Raw genomic sequence first — 19,012 nt, forward strand, 5'->3', positions numbered from 1 at the left:
GCCGGAGAACCCGGAGAGAACAGGGAGAACATGCAAACTCCACACAGAAAGGCTCCAGGTGGGGATCGACCTTGGATCTCGCTGTGAGGCGACGGTGCTAACCACCACACCACCGAGGATGCTAACGTTTAGCTGCTGATATAGATCAGGGATGGGGAATGATTTGAAACTTTTGAAACAAGTTTCTGAACTCTAAAATCTCCAATAGTTTATGCGTTAATAAGGCCAGGTGAGGCTACAGGGCACCGTAAAGCTCAACTGGTCATAAAGAGGCCGTAGATCCTTGATACAGCCAGTTGGGTTTGAGTCCTGGCCGAGGCTTGTGCCTCTTCCTATTCTATCTGCCATCTTTTGGCACCCCTGCCCACCTCACTGTTCTTCTTCTATCCTTCAATATGCATCAAAGCTTGATAAACTGTTTAAATTCAAAGAGCATGCTGTGTACTTACGGATCATCGGTGTCACTTTCTGTCTCACTGTCCGCCCCGCCCCTGTCTGAAGGAGGATTGTCATTGGTCGGGGGAGGGCAGGACAGCGAGCCCCTCTCGTGATCCGGAGGGCCTGTCCGCCCGTCGCTCAGCAGGGCCACAGCACAGCGAGGTTCTGAAAGACCAAAGCCTATCGGTTATGACATAAAGCTGAAAGTGAGCTCTAAACACAGATGAAGTACGTGCTGCTTCTCAATGTTTCTAGGAAGTCACACCAGGAAATGAGGCGTGTTCCTCTCATCACATGACAACGAAGGACTGTATCGACCGTATAAATGGATCATCTCTTCAGCTCTTTAAGCTCTGCAGAAGGCTGATGAGGACCCATTCGTTTGAATCAGGTTTGCTGGAGCAGAGACGCATGGAAACATGCAGGGCTGTGGGCAACACACGGCGCTTTAAAGACTAAAGGCTTAATAACCACTCTCCACATCGGCCGTGCCCCTTCCTCTGCAGTATGGTGTCCGTTTTCCTTTGGTCACCTCCCCAGACGACACAGCTAAAGAACTAGATGACCTCCTCTCCTTCATATCCAAAGGAAAAAGGGCACCTTACCTTTCCAAAATGGACGGGTAAAAGGGGAGGAGCTACGATTAAACCATAATGATCTTTTCGGTGAAATTTCAAAGATACTCTCAAAAGCCCGATTTTCTTCTATTGAACAAGGAGTAGTGGTCTTCCAGCCCTTCATCCAAGTGTTGGGGCCCCCTCAAGAGCTGATTGTGGTTTCTGAATGCAAAACGAATCTTTCCTTGCTAAGAAAGGTGGGCGTGTGGATGAAGTGGTCCCAGTAGAGTGCCTGTGTAGAAATCCCTCCGTTAGCTCTCCTATAGCTGCAAGTAGCCACATAACAGCAGCTATGAGCTAACAGAGCTATAGCACACGTTCATTCATTCATTCTTCTTAAAGTATTGGTGAAATAAAGACAGATAATGCCTTATTTAGAGGCTGCATCCTCTAAGCCCCGTTCACTCCGTTATATGGATCTCCAGTTATCTAAATATCTTCCGAAGGACGCCGACTTTCACCAAACTGTTATTGGTGAATAGATGAACGTATTTCATGCCAGAAATAAGGTTTAAAAATACCGGAGTTCCCCTTTAAAAGCCCAAATGTCATTAAATAGGTAAGAAAATGGTTCACAATGCCATGAATTCTGCGTTGGCTTGATTTGCCAGTCATTCTCAGTGCAGTCTGTTCTGTTTAGTGCTTTAGTGATTTAGAGATAAAGGTATCTGATCTTCGCCGTCCTTTTGTCTCAATCACACAAAAATACCGCTCTGAATGTCACGAAGCCACGAGAAAACTTTTATGACATTCTGAAACACGGCCATGAGGAGATCACATTAAATTTCCGTGTCAACCCGGAACCTGGACCATTAAAGTCTTAAATAACTAGAAACATAGAACAATAAGGTTTGAGGTTTTTAAATGACTGACTGTCCAACACAAACCAAAATTAATCTATGAATACGTTTTGACACTGAAGTCAGTAAACAGTGTTATCAACAATGTGTCTGGAAGTGTGAACACCAACTGTGCTGATCTGCAGTTCTGGGAAACACTGACTTGGCTGCTGGTTTGTGCTCGAATCTTTTGGCGAAACATGCTGTTTCCTGCCATTATTGTGGGATATACAGTCCATCTTTATAAAACACATATACTGGGGCGTCGATCGGCCTTCTGAGCCCCCGTGTGATGTCCGGGGGAAAGATGAAGGGTCATGGCGCTACCTTTGCCCTGATTGACGAGCTGTTGGCCATCAGCAGGCTGGGCGGACGCTCCTGGCTGGCTGGGCTCCAGGAAAGGGACGAGCGAGTGCCAAGGGAACACTGGCACTGACCGAGGCTCCACGTTGGTCCAAACTGTGTGGAAGAGAGGAGAATCAGAGATAAAAAGTGGAATGTCATCAGGTTCATCTGCCTCAGTGTCAGCGGACTGCACACAGAAGGCGGAGCCATTAAAACGACACTTTCATAAAGAGTCCTGAGTCTGAAGCCCAGGAATGGAGCTGCGTATTCCGCTAGCTCTCCTGCCCCGCTGTGCAACACACACATATAGACCAGGCCTCAGGATAATGAGGGCTGCAGGGTCAGGTGGTGTGTGATGCGATGAGGGAACCTGTTATTTTATCCACAGAGATTCCAGACTCCAGACTACTCGCTGTCTGGCCTGCTGCTGTTGAGCTTCAGACTCTGCACTGATCCGTTTCTGCTGTGGGAACTATTTCAAGCCGAGAAAGATCTCGGACATTAATCAAAAAGCTACTGCTATGCCTCGTCAAAATAGTTCTATTCATATTTTCCTGGAAAGATTCAGTTCTGGTCAATAATTTTGTCATCGTGGAGATAAATGTTATGGAAATATCTGTGATTTATTCTTTTCCTCACACTTTCATATCATAATATGCCCAGGAATCCACATATTAAACAGTTTAAATGACAGTAAACTATTGAAGAAGTCTTGTTTTAATGACAATCTTTTGATATTTCCCTGGAAGATGCATTAGGTTTTAAAGAGACACAGTGGATGAATCTTCACTTTAAAGATCCTCTGACTCTGAAATTTTATGGGGAAATTAAAGAATAAACATTCTGTTCTAAAGAAATGGCCATTTTATCGTCAAACTTTGTATTTTGTCTCTGCATTTGATCACATACTCAATCCTTTTTACTTTCATATAATTTCCTAGGATGCACAGTGACATCCTGCACTGCAGAGCATGAAAAACAGCTAAAAACACATAGAAATGACACGGAAAAAGCATTTGCTATTAATATGAAAAGGTTGCGAGATCTCTTCATGCTGTTGGACATGTGGACAGGACATAAACATCTTATACTCCTGAAATAGAAGATTTTATGTGCAAAAATGCAACTTTTTAGGCTCCTAAATACATTTGTTTCTCAATAAATGACCAGTGTGTTGTCAACATTTTCATTTTGTCTCTATATGATCAGATAGGTACAATAATATCAGTCAAATGTTCCCATAATCAATCTAAAAAGGAGCTTTTTGTCAAGCTGAGGTTTGACATAAACGCTTTTTCTGTCATTGCTTTTAGGCTGTTAGGTTGTTGTGTTTCGTGGAGTTATGTATGAGTTCATTTTTGTCCAAGCATGTAAGAGTGTTCACAAGGTCAGACTCAAATCAATGTCCCATTAAGAAACCAAACAACAACCAAACAAAGCAGCTGGCTTCTATCCACACCTCTACAACGGTTCACTCAAAGAATACAAGCACTGTAGTACAACTGCAAGCTCCTACAAGTTGCTCATACTGTGAGAATGTGTGTGATAGTTTAATCCAGGGCAGTTCTGTCTGTTTTCCACTGAACTGTGAAGACTTCCACCCCAGTTTCACACCGTTCTGACTCACAGGCCTGCGCTGGAGGAAATAAAGCAGCTCAAACTCCATGGATCAGCGCTGAAATGTCCAGTTTCCAATAATAATTTGCCAATAAAGTATTAAAATGTCGCTATATATAGCAAACCATTTGCCAGCTGTGGCTCATCTAAAATGGAGACCCGGCTCAGCTCTCAGACCACGAGGAAAATGCAAATGACTGTGAGGTGTTTGCTGCCGCTTGCACCCACATCTCCAGAACTCTTTGAAATGCTGATTCTGATGTCACATGGTGATTATCTCTGCAACGGGACCTTTGCACTGCACACTACACACTGACGGTTTTATGCTGCTATTTGCATGAGGAACTGCAGCTGAGGAAGTGAAGCTGCTTCGGATGCTTCACACACACCAGCGGCTGAGCTGTGAAGGCGGGCAGAAGCTGACGCGCACTTTTTACTGGGGATAAAATGATGCACGGCGTGGTTTCCTGCTCGTGGGGGCGGGTCAGAGGTCAAATTCAACTGCACGCCAACAGCTCTTAGAGCTGGAGGCATTATTGACTGGTCAAGGACATATCAGCTGAACCTTTACAGCAGAGCTTAAACTTCTGATAAACTTTCTACACAACGTAAACAAAGCTGACACATCTGAAAACTGACTGCACCTTTCAGTTGTTTAGTGCAGATTTCGGTTTTCTCTCGCTGTAGAAACTGAAACTGACAGCGTGCACAGATGCTTCTGTGACTTTTCTGCGTGTTCACAGCTGAATATTGACAATAAGATCTCATAATCCCACTGTTTGGTGCTCTGTGCTTGTGAAACCGAGCTGAAAATGAAAATTACACTTAATCCTGTTTTATCTGGCATAAATGAGGCTGCCTCAGACGGCCCTGAACGCTCAGACACATCCGTCTTCACATGCACACAACCGCCGTTGGCCCAGCTCAGATTTTGGCTAGTGCTGCTAACTATTCAGCAGCAGTTTGCCTGCTTTTCCTGTGAAATGCCTCTGCATTGCACAAGCAAACCGACACATCAGGACATCCTCAGAACCATTCACACCGGCACCTGAGGCGTGTTCCTCTCATCACAGCCTTCATTACACAGGTGGCGTCGCTCCTGAGAGAAATGTGCTGCTACACTGCAAAAAATATCCCGTGCTGGAGGAAAATCCTTCGCACCAAAACTACAGAGATTAAACTCATCTGCATCTGCAGTAACTGCTCTGTCTTTGGTTTTGACGGGTCGTGCAGAAGCCTGTAGAGACTCGGCTGCTCACACACACACCAAAGCCCCCTCCGTGCCGGCTGTTAGCTTTAAGGTCGAGAACGGTGACCATGAACACAACTTCACGGCCCCCCCGATCCACCCCAGCTCTGCTGAAACTAAAAAATGTGATGACTCATCACACTGAAAGCTACATGGCTCCAACTGCACGGCAAGTCAAGGATGTTTCTTAAGCTTTTTACAGAAAATAAACTATAAAATACCACGAATACCTGCTGAAAAAACTGCTGCTTAACCTTGATGGAGCAATATTAAAGCAGCTCAGCATAAATTATATGGCGCTGCACATCCGGCTCTATACTGAACGCAAATGTGAGGTTCAGGGTCTTTCCCGTAGATCGGGGAAGCCAGGACTCGAACCACTGACTGCAGCCTCATAACCAAGTAAATATGATCAATGGGAGCTTTGAGAAAGCAGAAAAGCTGCTTTGGTGTGTCGGCTCTGTGCATCTCGGCTCTAACAAATGAAGCTGCTTCGATGGAAGGTTTTGGCCAGCTTCATCCTCTGAAGCCTTCATTTTGTGGTGCTTCCTTGTTTCTTGGAGTTTACACGTTGCATATTAAAGACAAAACAACAGAGAGTGTCTTTTCTTGGAAGGAAACTCTGAGCTCAGAGCGAATACAGCTTCCTGTGGAACAGAATGAGTCAAATTTTCATTCAGATGAAAGCTGAATATGCAGGATGCACCCAGTCAGGTCTTCAGAATCACAGCTTCTGGCATCTTCATGGTTGTGAGGTCAAACCTGTGAGGATCCATTAACCCCTGTTGGGTTTTTAATGGCACAGAAAGCTCTTTTAGCTCTGAGGAACTTAAACACAAACAACATATTCGTGCTCAACGTGTTAATTCCCTCCGAGGACGCTGCAGTCGGGCTTCAAGGGTGGCGGCACAGCTCACTTCTTCTTTACAGAAACACAAGTTTAACAACCACAGCGTCTCACATCCAGACGCTGAAACTGACAACAACTCAAGGACAAAAAGACATTTATCAGTCCAGCTGTGGGGCTAACATCTGTCGTCCAATCAGAAATGAGCCTAATATTCTTAAGCTGAGGTTCCTCGCAGCCTGTAGTTACAGTATAACGGCGTGCCTTCATGCTGTCATAGCTCACAGACTGCGGTGGAACTCCAGATCGGAGGCTTCCGCCTTCAGAGCAATGACAGTAAAACCGGTTAAAACGGGCAATGGGGAAAGATTTTATTCACAAATCACATTAAAACAGATCAAACTTTCTCCTGTTTCAGCATTATTTGCATTATTTTCACAGTCTACACCAGAGGGAACGAATGGTCTGTTATTTGAATTTATATTTTATACTTATTGTTGACTGTTTTTGCTCCTTTTTTGCACATAACAGCATTTATTTTATATTTCATGCTTTTTGTCCTTATACTTCTTCTAGTATTTTCTTATATTAAGACTTTTATTTGTATTCACTGTTAACAGCCAGTTCTACTTTATCTTTCCAGTGTTGTTCGGGAGAACGAGAGTTATTGTTAGTTAGTTTATTGACAATAAAGCCGACTTTGAAACTTTGAAACTGCTTCAAACGGGACAAATCTGAGGGAGAGATGGATTAACCACCTCCGACCTTTTCTTTAAAGTTGGTAAATAAACTTACTGAGTTAGTTTTAAAGCACCTGCTGACACATGAGGAGGTGAAACGTCACATATACACCCTCTCCTGGTGGTGCATTAAAGCCTTTAATACACCTGCTTTAAGAAGAGAAAACGGCGCATCCACCTGACCAATCTGCAAAAACCAAGTCTGAGCTGCCATTTGTCAGCGAGGGCTGCAGGTGTAACAAAAGCAGTAATGAAACCTGTCGTGCAAATGCAGCTGCACTTGAGCCGGGTTATATTTAGAGAGATCTCAGCCGTGGGGCCTGCGTGTGTTTCGGGGACGCGGCGGCGGCGGCGGCTTGAGGAAACGTTAGGCTACAGAGGCAGGTGGCCGTCGGCAGCAGAGCGAGGGACGAGAGAGAAAAGCGCACACCGCTAATCAGCTCAAGCCTGAACGCTTTACTGCACTAATTCTTCTGGTGTATCCATGACAACACGCCAGCAACACGATTACTCCTTCTTCTGCTGAGAAACACGTTCACATCACGCTGGAACTGCCCTGAACGCCCCGTCTGAGGTTGTTGATTGTCTGGAGCTCCCACGTGAGCGTGAGCGTGGGGGGGGGGGAGGCGTGAGTGTCCTCGCCGCTCTCCGTCTGGCTTGTCTAGACTTGTCAATACTCGCAGCTTTTTAACTTTCAGTGATACAGTTATCTCCCACAAACACGCTCTCAGAAACAAGGTGACACCCCCGCCGACACTACACACAGTGAGTCACAAATTACACACGGCGAGCGGCACGTCTGGGTGGTTGCCGGAGCAACGCACATGCAAACCCCGCTGATGTTCACGCGTCAGGAGAAAGGTTTCGCTTTAAAGAATAAAAATCTATTTCTACCCCCTCAGAAAAGGAGGAGAAAGCGAACCCCCGGGTTTCAGATTTGGACACCTCTGCACAAAACTGCACAAACTGGGAAATCACTCGAGTGAGAGGCGACCCATCTTCTTCATTCATATATTCAAAGTAACATTTCAGAGCTCGCTCTTTCTGCCACATCACAAAGTTGGCATGGAAACAAGCGCCGAGCACACGACGAACCCAACAACCTCTATTCCTCCACTTTTCTTACATTCCACCATCTGATTGCTGCTGGGACCATCGATATATACACAGATCCTCAGCTCCTGATGGGAAGGGGTGGGGGGGGCATCGATCAGGTGAATTACCCACAAAGCTTCTGCACTGGTTTCAAAGAGCACTTATCAAAAATTGGTTTTAGGAAATTAGAAGCCATGATGACACGAACCACCAGCTGCTGTGGGCACACACTTTAAATCCATCTACAGCACTGAGAAAAAGTCTGATCCACGACTTAAATATTTAGCCAGGAAAACAGGAAATAGATGCATTTATGTGCAAACAGAGCTTTAAAGTGAACATCTGGTCTGAGCTCCTTTATTCTCCAACACAGCCTGAACCCTCTGAGACGAGCTTTCTGTCATTTCTTTAAGGAGTCTTCAGGAATAGTTCTCCAGGCTTCTTGAAGGACATCCCAAAGCTCTTCTTTGGATGTGGGCTGCCTTTTGTTCCGTTCTCTGTCAGATGATCCCACACTGCTTCAATAATGTTGAGGTCCGGGCTCTGGGGAGGATTCATCCCTCCATAAGACCTGTTGCCACTGATTTTCAGTCCACTTCTTGTGTCATTTGGCACAGCTCAGCCTTTTCTCCCTGTTTCCCTTCCTTAAGAACGGCTTCTTGACAGCCACCCTTCCATGGAGCCCATTTCTGATGAGGCTTGGGCCAACAGTAGATGGATCAGCTGAAGGTCCAGATGCATCTCTCAGGTCCTGTCAGGTCACAGCTGGATTTTTTCCTCTTTCTTAAGGACATCACTTTCAGATCCTGTTCATCTGCTGTAGATAGTTTTTTAGGCCTGACACTTCTTCTTCTGTCCTCCACTTGTCCAGTTTCCTCAAATGTTTTAAGGACACACTGCACACCATGCTGAGATATGCCAAGTTTTCAGCTAATAGCTCTTTGGGAATCACCTTGTTGCTGCAGAAATCCTATTTTCTGTCTGTCAAACTGTGTTTTCTTTGCTGTTTTTCATAGATGCAACTAAAGAAATGGGAACAAATGATGTGTCTTTGTGACAGGCTGCTGGTAACAAAGTGCCTAAAGATCCAGTTTAAAATGGCTTCTTTGCTAAGTTGTCTGTTCTGTGTCGACACAACACTGGTTCATCCCTTGAGTTAGGAGCCTCTTTTCTGCCTGAATCAGTCATAGGTCAGAGTTAAGTGGCTTAACAAAGAGGAAACTGAGTGAAAAAGCAGAAAATGCCCAAAGAAACGCTTTGAAAGACCTTCAAAAAGCCTGAAGAACTATTGCTCATGACCAGTTTAAAAACATCTCAAGGAAGTCCAGATGCTTGGTAGGAAATAAAAAAGAAATGAGGGCTGTATCAGGACTAAAATATAAAATAAAATGTATATATTCGTAGTTTTAATATCTAAGACTGATGATATAAGACATCGTAGAATTTACCTGTCTGGTAAAGTTTCAAAATTGCTTTAGAATATTCAGAAAATATCAGCAGCTTCATCTATACTTTCCTTCAGATAATAAGTACGATCCTTTTCCCCTGCACCCACTGTGGCTCATTTTATAAAAGCTACAGACAAAACAGCGTTTTTCTGCGTGCATTTGGGAGAAAAACTGAGCATTTCTTGGAAAACAACCAAGTTCTGTCTGCAGCTCAAAGCAGAGTATAATGTCTCCTCTTTACTCTAAAAACACAGGGGCCATCTGAATCTTTCTTTCACTACAAGCAAGCAATAGTGAAATATAAATGAGTCATAGCCTGCGAAGACACTGCTGTAACCCTGGAGAGATACTGAAAGTGAAGCGTACAGGACTGGAGGCCACCAGATACAGTCTTCCCACTTTACAGTGCAGCAGAAGCGTGGCTCAGCAGACTTTTTATCTGACACAAACAAAAGGTCAAAACCACAGGGCCGCCCCCCCCCTTCCTTACCGGTGCCTGGGCGTCCCATGATGATTTGCTTACGAGGCGCAGGGTGAGGCGACTCAGCTGGCAGTATAAGCGGCAGCAGGGCTGTTGGCGTGGGATGACAGGCCACCGGCTGAGGCAGCGCCCCTCCCGAGGCGTCCTGGTGCCCCTCCGGTTTCCTCTCCCGGCCTCCTGAGGAAGACATGACCGAGCCGGGCGGCGCAGACATGGACCCGGGAGCAGAGGGGCTGGAGAGGGCGGCGTGGCCTGCTGTGGCCGGGGTCAAAGACTGAGAAGAGACACCCAGGAGTTATTCATAGCTTTTCAAAGAAAAGTGGGATAAATAACACAACTTGTATGACTTTATCGCATGAATTCAAACATTTATTTAAGCTCTGGGCCTCATAGCTCTTTCATTTTGCTGGATGACATGTTCATTTTATATTATTGAGATGTTTCTGCTGCAAAAAAGGAGCCCAGTCAGAGTCATTAAAAAGTACCTTTGATGAATAGAAGAGAAAAGAGTTCTTAGAAAAATTAGTACCTGGGAGAATTGGTGCAGTGTTCAAAGAAAAGGAATTTTCACATCAAATATCACTTTGATTTACTCCAAGTTATTTAATAAATAAAAAGTGTTGCATTATAAGATGTAATTTTGGAAAGTTTCCTCACTTTACGCATTTAATACTGAAACTAAAAACTCTATCTGGCCGTGATTTGATCTTAAATCACAAACAGAATATTGAATCACTTCCAACACCAAAAGGTTTATGAGCTGGGTGCCAATTACATATCAGACAAACAAAAACAGAGCAGCTTCCTCACCGAACTGGAGGTAACCAGGACTAGCGTGGAGGTGGGGTTGCGCAGGAGAACCGCCCCATTGGTGGTGGCCCCGTTGATGGGGACGGGGGCCTGCAGACCCGGGGGAGTCGTGTGTTGAGGCTGGCTGTGCTCCCTCGACCTGCTTCTTTCTCTTCTTCCTAACGGGCCGTCGGAGAATTTGGCCAGCGGGACGTCGGGGTTTCGGACAATGACTGGGGAATCGCGGAGGGGCACGATGCGGCGTGGGGAAGGTTCTTGGGGCAGCGGGGAAGGCGGAGTTGGGGAGACCAGCATGGGTGGAGGCGTTGAGGCAGCAGAGGATGGTGGCCTGCTGGTGGCGCTGCGAGGGCGGGGGAAGGAGAGGGAGGAAGGCGTTGTGGGCTGACTCTGGGGAGAGAGGACTCTGAAGGAAGCAGGACTGTGGCCCAAAGCTGGGTCTCCCACCATCCCGCCCCCTACACCCATCAGCTGGTGATGCTCTGGTTTGGTCTGGTAGTCCTGGACTGTGGGTAAAGGAGGCAACGGGTGGGTGTCGAGCTTTCTCTTGCTGGGGCTCATGGGGACTGTAAAGGTGAGGTTGGTCTGGAAAGACGGCACGATCCCTGACAGGTGGCGCTCCCGCTCTGCGCCCGGCGTGCCCATCTTAGTCCCACTGAGCTGCCGATTGCGGCGTGGAGTAAGTGAGGCTGGGGCAGTGATGGGGCTGAAATTGGCAGGGCGGAAGCCAAAGAGCGGAGAGGGCGAGGGCGACGGGGTTGGGGAAAAGGGAGACTGGTTTGAAATGGGGGAGAATGAGGGCGTGACGGAGCGGGAGCCCCCCAGCGAGACCAGCATGGTCGCTGCCTCACACTCGTCAAAGTCAAAACGAGAGAGGTCCTGGGGGAGCAGGGAGGGCAGGACTAAGCGGGGGCGAGAGTCTCCTCCACGGCTGCTGGCCTCGCTGCTTTCCCGGGACGTCTCGTCCCAGTCGAACTCCGAGCTCGCTCTGCCACCCGTCAGCCGCAGGTCAGACGGCGTCAGAGTCCCCGTGCTGCTCGCTCCGCTCCGTTCCCGCCCGCCGCCACTTGCCTCCATCTCCTTGGTCCTCATGGAAAGGTGCCTGGAGCAGTATCCCCGCCGCTGTGACTCTTTGGAGCAGCCCTCTCGGGAGCACAGCCGCCGCCACTGCTTCCCGTTGAACTTCTTCCGGATGCCCGTTGGCGTGCACACCACATCTCCCTTCTTGTACTTTTGCTGGGCCGCTGTAAGCGGAGTGCGGGAACGTGACGAAGAGGAGGACGTGGAACCGGATCCGGATCCTCCACCAGTGGCAGAACCCCCCCCAGAAGCCTTCTCTACTCTGGTGGAGGAAGTGGTGGAGGAGGAGATGGGAGGGAGAGGAGGGAGCTGGGGGGTGCTAATGACGGCACCGGCGGCTGCTGCACTCGCCGGGTCGAGGCCTAACAGGACAGATGATGGAGGAGGATGGGGGTTCAGGGCCAGGTGTGCGGGGGGAATCCCGATACCCCGCACCACAGACAGGTGGGAGTTGAGGTAGCCAGACGGGGGCTTAGAGACGATGTGGCGGTGCTGGGGAACTGCCATGGGTTTGGCCCCAGGAATGAGCGCCCCAATTGGGATCATGTTAAAGTGGGACACCTCCATGTCATCTTCAGGGGTGAGAGGCATGTACGGGTGGTGCTGCTGCGGTTGCTGCTTCATGCTGTTCTCCCTGTCTCTGCCCTGTTTTGTCAGGTCTCTTTCCCTCTCCAAGTCTTTCTCCATGTCCCATTCGGGACCTGGAGCCATGCTGAGGACAGACACTGGAGTCACGGGGGAGGTGATGTGGCCTGCTGCGGAGGAAACAGCTACGATACCCGGGTAGGACATCCCCCTCCCCAACACCGACCCCATGCCGGGAGTCATTCCACGGCTCAGACGACACACCTCCTGCTCCACGTCGATCTCTTCCCTTTCTTCCCGCTTTTCCTCCTTCTCTCTGACGCCTTCTTCCCCTTCACGTCCCCCACCTGAGGGCAAATCCAGGTCCCATGGAGGCAGCAGAAGCCGGAGTGTTTGCCGGGAGACCCATATCGCCTGGGGGGCACCTCTGCCATCTTCTTCATCCACAGAGTGAGGCCTCTCCTCAGACAGCAGGACGCGGTAGCGGTTGGCCACAGCAGGGTGTGTGTCCACCTGGGTCACCACCCCCTCTCGGTACCACTGCCACTGGCCCTCGTTACCTTCTTCATTGCCGAATGGCACACAGACCCGGGTGCCTATTGGTATTGTATGGATCCCGGGTGGCGGGGCATCTAGGATGATGTCCACCACCCCTGGCGGGCTGTCGTGTCTGTAAGGATAACGGCAAAGCGTCTTCTCCCCATTCAGCTGCACCTCCAGGCTTCCGGATTCCCCACTGACCTTGCGGACCACCCCGGCTCGGAATACCAAATCTGAACTCCCCCCGTCATTCCTCATTTTGCCTCCCCCTTCTTCGTCACCTCTTCTCCTGAACTGGCGGGCGAGTACACGCTGATTCTTTAGCCCTTTGGCCAGGGCGTCCGACAGCGCGTCAGGGAGGCTGGAAGCTGTGTGCGCCGACATCTGTGCGACGCCATGCGTGTCAACGACTTCCAGGTCGGCCGAGTGCTCGCTGGCGGTGTCAGTTGAAGAACAGCGGGGCAGGGGGCTGGGGGACACTCGATCTGCATCTGTCACCCCTTCCACTCCTCCAGGCCTCTCCCGCTCCCCTCCAGGCAGCAGGGTGGGGGGTCCTGGGGAGTCCCGGGGCTCCTCCCTGCCGGCCGTCCTGCTGTGGAAGTCATCCATCAGGCTCCGACTCTGACTGCTGCTGTCAGAATGCGAGACGCTGATGTCGACTCCTGCGCCCGTTGAGCCCGGGTTGAGGACCCCACCGCTCAGGGGTGGGGGTGTGCAGGATGCAGGGTTGCCATGGCCGCCAACAGGAGCTGATGAGCAGTGTTCGGAGGTGTACTTCTTTTTGGGAACACGGGCTTTGAATGTGGCTGTTTTCCGGCTGGAGGCGGGGTTCGGGCTGTTGTTGGCACTCGGTGTACTACTGCTGCTACAGCTGCTGCCGCCACTGTCACAGTTACTGCCGCTGCTCAGAGTCGACCTGCCGGATCTTTCATCGGAGGACATCTTCCCAGAATCCATCACGGCGGACCCCGACGACTCTGCCAGCCCCTCCCCCTCTGAGGTGTCCCGCCCTCTCCCCGGATCCGCCTGCGAGGACTCTGAGTGTGAATTGGAGGGAGTTCGGCTCTGAGGAGATCTGCTTCTGTTCTCATCTGAGTCTCTTTTCTCTCCTCCTTCTGAGGCATCCCCAGCTCCCCGACGCTTTCCCCCTTTGGCCCGAGTGGAGGGAGGAGAGCCCCGGCCCTGCTTTTTTATCGGCTTCATCTTCTCATCTAGTTTGCCTTTTCTCCAAACAACTCCTTTTATTTATTTATATATCCCAGAAATTCTCCTTGGCGTCCCTCTCTTGGCCTTTTTTCTGCTTCCTCCACTTGTCCTTCTTTCAGTTTTCTCCTCTGCCGGGGCCTCTCTTTCTCATCCTGTCTTGTCTTTTGTTGCGCGACTTCAGCACTTGGCTCACCTTATTCCAGAGGCTCTAAAAGAAAGAGAACAAGCAGAGCGGGTTACACATGTGGCATTCAGCCTAATCACTGCACTCGATGTGGACGGCTTTTCTCTGAAAAGTGACATCAAAACTATGAAAAATAACCAAATATCATTAGTTTTTAACACATATCGTATCTGTTAAACAGTCATTACGCTTTAATTCATTACATAACAGGCTGTACTCACATTACACAAGGCCTGCATCAATAGCAGGTACACATAGAACACAGGAGGCCATATTGTCGGGTAAACATGATAAAGGCTTACAACACAGCATGGAAATAGTGAGGAGTGCTTTGCAATTTGCCCAGACAAGCCTCTCTGCAAGCACTCCTTACTCACACACTCTCACGCACACACACTACTTCTTGGCCGAGGCAGTAGAGGCGGGGGAATTCCTTCTTCGCTCACATACTGAAACCCTCCCTTTCTCTCTCTGCCGACCTTTATCTATGTATTTCAAAGCAGAGTCAATCCGCCCCTACAAACTCCATTTCCTGTGGAAGACCATTACCTAACTTCCCGTTACTTTATTCCTCCCTCTCTCTTCGCTACGGTTACACTTTCCTTCTAATCCCCCGACTGCAAATTCTCCTTCTCCGATATCGATTTTTACCTCTCATCTCTCCTTCCACTTGATCTCGAGCCTCATTTTGTGCTGCAATCATCCAGAAAAGCACAATAATTGTTATTCCACACCAGTCATTCAGAATATCTCTTGTTCTACACTGGAGCCATTCACAGCTCTGCCTCCATTTAGAGTAAAACAGATTGATTTTGCTGACTTGTTGAACTGTTGTTATTTAACTCGCTGCGTGGCTGCTGCATGCAGGACTCGCCTCAGGTCATAGCTGCTGTAAGTTCTGCCTCATTTATTCCAATGCAAGTCTCCACAGAGCCAGAAAGAGGTAAACAGAGGAGGGAGACTCGAAACAGCCCTGCGTGCTTTGTCATCTTTTTCTAACTCCTGCGATATTCTCTGTCAAAATGCTCTGTCTTGACGTCCATCAGCCACCAACGGGCTCGTCTACTTGTCAGTGGCTGTTTGTTAACTTTCATGTCTGTCCCTGCTTCTCCCAACAGTCGCTCTCGTCTCTTTTCCCCTTTCGCTGCCTCCCTGTTTGTCTCTGAAGGCTACCATTCATTCAGGTCCTTTTAATATCTGCCACATCATATCGGAAAGATACGAGTGCTGCCGGTCTCAAGGCCGTGCAACACAGCAAACATTTATGCCATGATTGCTGATGGCGCTCACGCCATCCCTTCGCTCCATGTAAATCCCAATTTAGGACAGACAGCCGCACAGCAGCCACCATAAAATAATTTGGCAGCTGGCCTTACTTGGTCACGATAGAGGCTACATGTGTTTACTCAGTAGTGTGCTGCGTACAACAGCTGGTGTCAGAGCCATGAGCCTTATGATAACAGCTTAAAGGCACACTGATGCCTCCTTCGGCTGAAATATGGAGCGGGGCTCTCTTTGGCGTGTTGCATGTTCAGCAGTCAGCTGTTAAAGTGCAGCGTTACAAGTTCAATCATGTTTTATTTGTGGAGGATGAGCTGAAGTGAAAACATAGTAAACACGACTGTCGGCAGCCGATATGAAACACATGAGGTGAGGAAAACACGAGCAGCTGCCTTTCAGGGTGCAGAGTTCAGTTTGGGGAGGTGAGAGGCCATCTTTTACTTTTTAGGTGTTACATAAATTATTATTATCGAGTAATAGTTCATATAAATGCATATAAATGCAGTACGATGCAAAAGTTGTGGGAAGCCAGTTATTCCTTCTAATACTGCCATGAAAACAGGAAATAGGAGAAGAGTTTGTAAATTTTTGTCTGAGCTCCTTTATTCTCCAACACAGCCTCTGAGACGAGCTTTCTGTCATTTCTTTAAGGAGTCTTCAGGAATAGTTCTCCAGGCTTCTTGAAGGACATCCCAAAGCTCTTCTTTGGATGTGGGCTGCCTTTTGTTCCGTTCTCTGTCAGATGATCCCACACTGCTTCAATAATGTTGAGGTCCGGGCTCTGGGGAGGATTCATCCCTCCATAAGACCTGTTGCCACTGATTTTCAGTCCACTTCTTGTGTCATTTGGCACAGCTCAGCCTTTTCTCCCTGTTTCCCTTCCTTAAGAACGGCTTCTTGACAGCCACCCTTCCATGGAGACCATTTCTGATGAGGCTTGGGCCAACAGTAGATGGATCAGCTGAAGGTCCAGATGCATCTCTCAGGTCCTGTCAGGTCACAGCTGGATTTTTTCCTCTTTCTTAAGGACATCACTTTCAGATCCTGTTCATCTGCTGTAGATAGTTTTTTAGGCCTGACACTTCTTCTTTTGTCCTCCACTTGTCCAGTTTCCTCAAATGTTTTAAGGACACACTGCACACCATGCTGAGATATGCCAAGTTTTCAGCTAATAGCTCTTTGGGAATCACCTTGTTGCTGCAGAAATCCTATTTTCTGTCTGTCAAACTGTGTTTTCTTTGCTGTTTTTCATAGATGCAGCTAAAGAAATGGGAACAAATTATGTGTCTTTGTGACAGGCTGCTGGTAACAAAGTGCCTAAAGATCCAGTTTAAAATGGCTTCTTTGCTAAGTTGTCTGTTCTGTGTCGACACAACACTGGTTCATCCCTTGAGTTAGGAGCCTTTTTTCTGCCTGAATGATTCATAGGTCAGAGGTAAAAGGGTAAATAAAAAACTATGAACCTCTGAAAATTGTCAGGAACAAGGACTGGACTGAAAATGAGTAAAAAAAAAAGCAGAAAATGTCCAAAGAAAATCTTTGAGAGACCTTCAGAAAGCCTGAAGAACTATTGATCAGCAACACTTTATTTAAAAGATAACAAGAAATTCATCTTATGTGCTGTACATTACATGCTTCGTGCATTCAAAACTGTGTGACCTCCAGAATAAATAGTTCCTAATGCTGTTCTCTTATTTGCTGAGCGCCTCTTTAAAGTTTATAACAGGATTACCACAGAGCTGTGCACAGCAAGCTGGGGCCAATAAATGTATACATCATCATGATCCAGAGATAACAGCTGTTGACTTCATCTAGACAAGGCCCAGAGCATGCAAACAACAAGCGGTGATGTCGTCACCTCTGGTTTAGCTGGATAGTACCGTGTCAAGCCCTCGTAGTACAACGATTACTACCACTTTTACTCCACAACACCGCAGGCCGTGCCGTGGCGCGACCAGGCCGCGACTACACACGTAAGGCCGCTTGGAAATCCTCTGCTGAGGTGTTACCGGGAAATAACCGGTTTAACGGGCATACTGACCCTTAATGCCCTCCTGTACGGCCCATATTCCCTGCACTGCATGACGGTGTTAAATGTCCCATGGAGATAAATCCGTTCAGGCGCCATACAGAGAAGAAACAGCGCGCAAAGTCGCTGATTGAGCCGATTCTAAAGTGACAGTCGTCGGAAAATATAGCCGAAGCTGTCCGGGTAACTTTGTATTGACCCAGGCCGGTTTGCGTTACTGCAAACAAGAGGGAGAAAGTGTCAATAAGCTGCCACAAACTAGTCCAAGAGGAAGGCCCGCAAACGAGCCTCACATCAATTCTAACAGCCGCGTAAATTCGCGAAAAAAAGAGGAAGAAAATGTGCCAGCGTGAGGATGAAGAGGAGGAATGACACATGACGACTTTTCATGGTTTTACGCAGCGAAAAAGAAAATAAATTCAGGGAAGTCCAGCGGCAGTTATGGCGTTGAATTTATTTCTAGTGGAAAAGTTTCAGGCTCTCTACGTCCGACCGCACCGCTCCCTTTTTTCTCGCATTCCGCCCCTCTTCGTCGGCCACACAGACATCGGAAACTACGCTGATCACACCAACTGCTAACGCTGTTTATAGCCACGGTAAACACGAACAACGTTAGCACCACGGCAAACGCACAACAAGCCCCACCGCAGTGCTGCAGGAGAAGATTTGTAGGCAGCTTGTACTCACCGGAGCTAAAGCAGAACCCCCGGTCCGTTCCTCCGATGAGTCCGCCGGGTAAAATAGGGCACGGTGGCCAGTCGTCCGCAGCTGCCAGTTAGCGGCCGGTCATGTTTCTCCGGCAAAGCAACTTAAAAGGAGGAAAAACTACTGCCCTGTACATTCTACACTACAGTCGCAAAATGGTGAATGAAGCCCCAAAGCCTTGACAACCAGCCCGTGCGGCCAATAGCGGAGCACGAACGCGTACAGTAGCCAATAGGAAAGCGCATAAAGGCGACGGGGGCGGGGCTTTGTGTCAAAGTAAATTTGATGGACGGGGCGGCGCGGCCAATCACAGTGTGGGAAAACACAGAACAGCTGTTGGAAGAGCGACGCCGCGGTGGCCAATAGGAGCCCTGTATGGGTATGTCTGCGACTTTATTCAGGCAAGCAGGGCAGGAATGAAACCTTCCTGTCATCTGTCTGTATTTCTGCCCTCTCTATTCATTCCTTCTTCATCTGTCTACAAACGTTTCATCAGGAAAGGAAGCCGTCTGTCATTTTAAAACGGGTTAGACCTACTTGAACGGGCTAGGAAGCAGCGTTAAGAGGTTTTAAAACATATCAAATCAGAGTATCGGGTTGTAAACAGCGTTATGTATTCAGCTCACGCTTATAAAACAGCTTCAGCAAGGATAATAAACTCTGCGTGTGCTATTTGTGTATCTGCATGTATCCCTCTGTGGTCCAGGTAAGCCACAGGTGGAGTGTAGTTTCAACAGGAGTCACACAAAAAAAACACCAACTCCCAAATTCTCATGTTCTTTCTCGCCTCATCCTTCTCACAAACTCACTCACACGCTCCCAGCCAATCAGAGGCGCTGAAAAAGGCACGGCAACCCCCTTTGTCCCGCCCCCTCAGCC

The 19,012-nt window shown here is 48.3% G+C and overlaps 1 protein-coding gene across 2 annotated transcripts in view; it reads right to left on the minus strand.

Moving 5' to 3' along the window:
• Positions 1-18,299, minus strand: part of cica (capicua transcriptional repressor a) — a 44,080-nt gene extending 25,781 nt beyond the window's left edge. For both annotated transcript variants that reach the window (XM_072371037.1, XM_072371036.1), the window contains exons 1-5: positions 18,116-18,299; positions 10,527-14,142; positions 9,726-9,990; positions 2,222-2,353; positions 450-603 (exon numbers count right to left, since the gene is read on the minus strand). In XM_072371037.1, coding sequence (XP_072227138.1) covers positions 450-603; positions 2,222-2,353; positions 9,726-9,990; positions 10,527-13,931 — 3,956 coding nt within the window. In that variant the 5' untranslated portion in view covers positions 13,932-14,142; positions 18,116-18,299. The remainder of the gene's footprint in view (positions 1-449; positions 604-2,221; positions 2,354-9,725; positions 9,991-10,526; positions 14,143-18,115) is intronic.
• Positions 18,300-19,012: the final 713 nt, after the last annotated feature.

This window comes from Leuresthes tenuis, unplaced genomic scaffold, assembly GCF_036924035.1.
Source record: "Leuresthes tenuis unplaced genomic scaffold, fLeuTen1.0.hap1 SCAF_18, whole genome shotgun sequence".
Taxonomy (NCBI): Eukaryota; Metazoa; Chordata; class Actinopteri; order Atheriniformes; family Atherinopsidae; genus Leuresthes; species Leuresthes tenuis.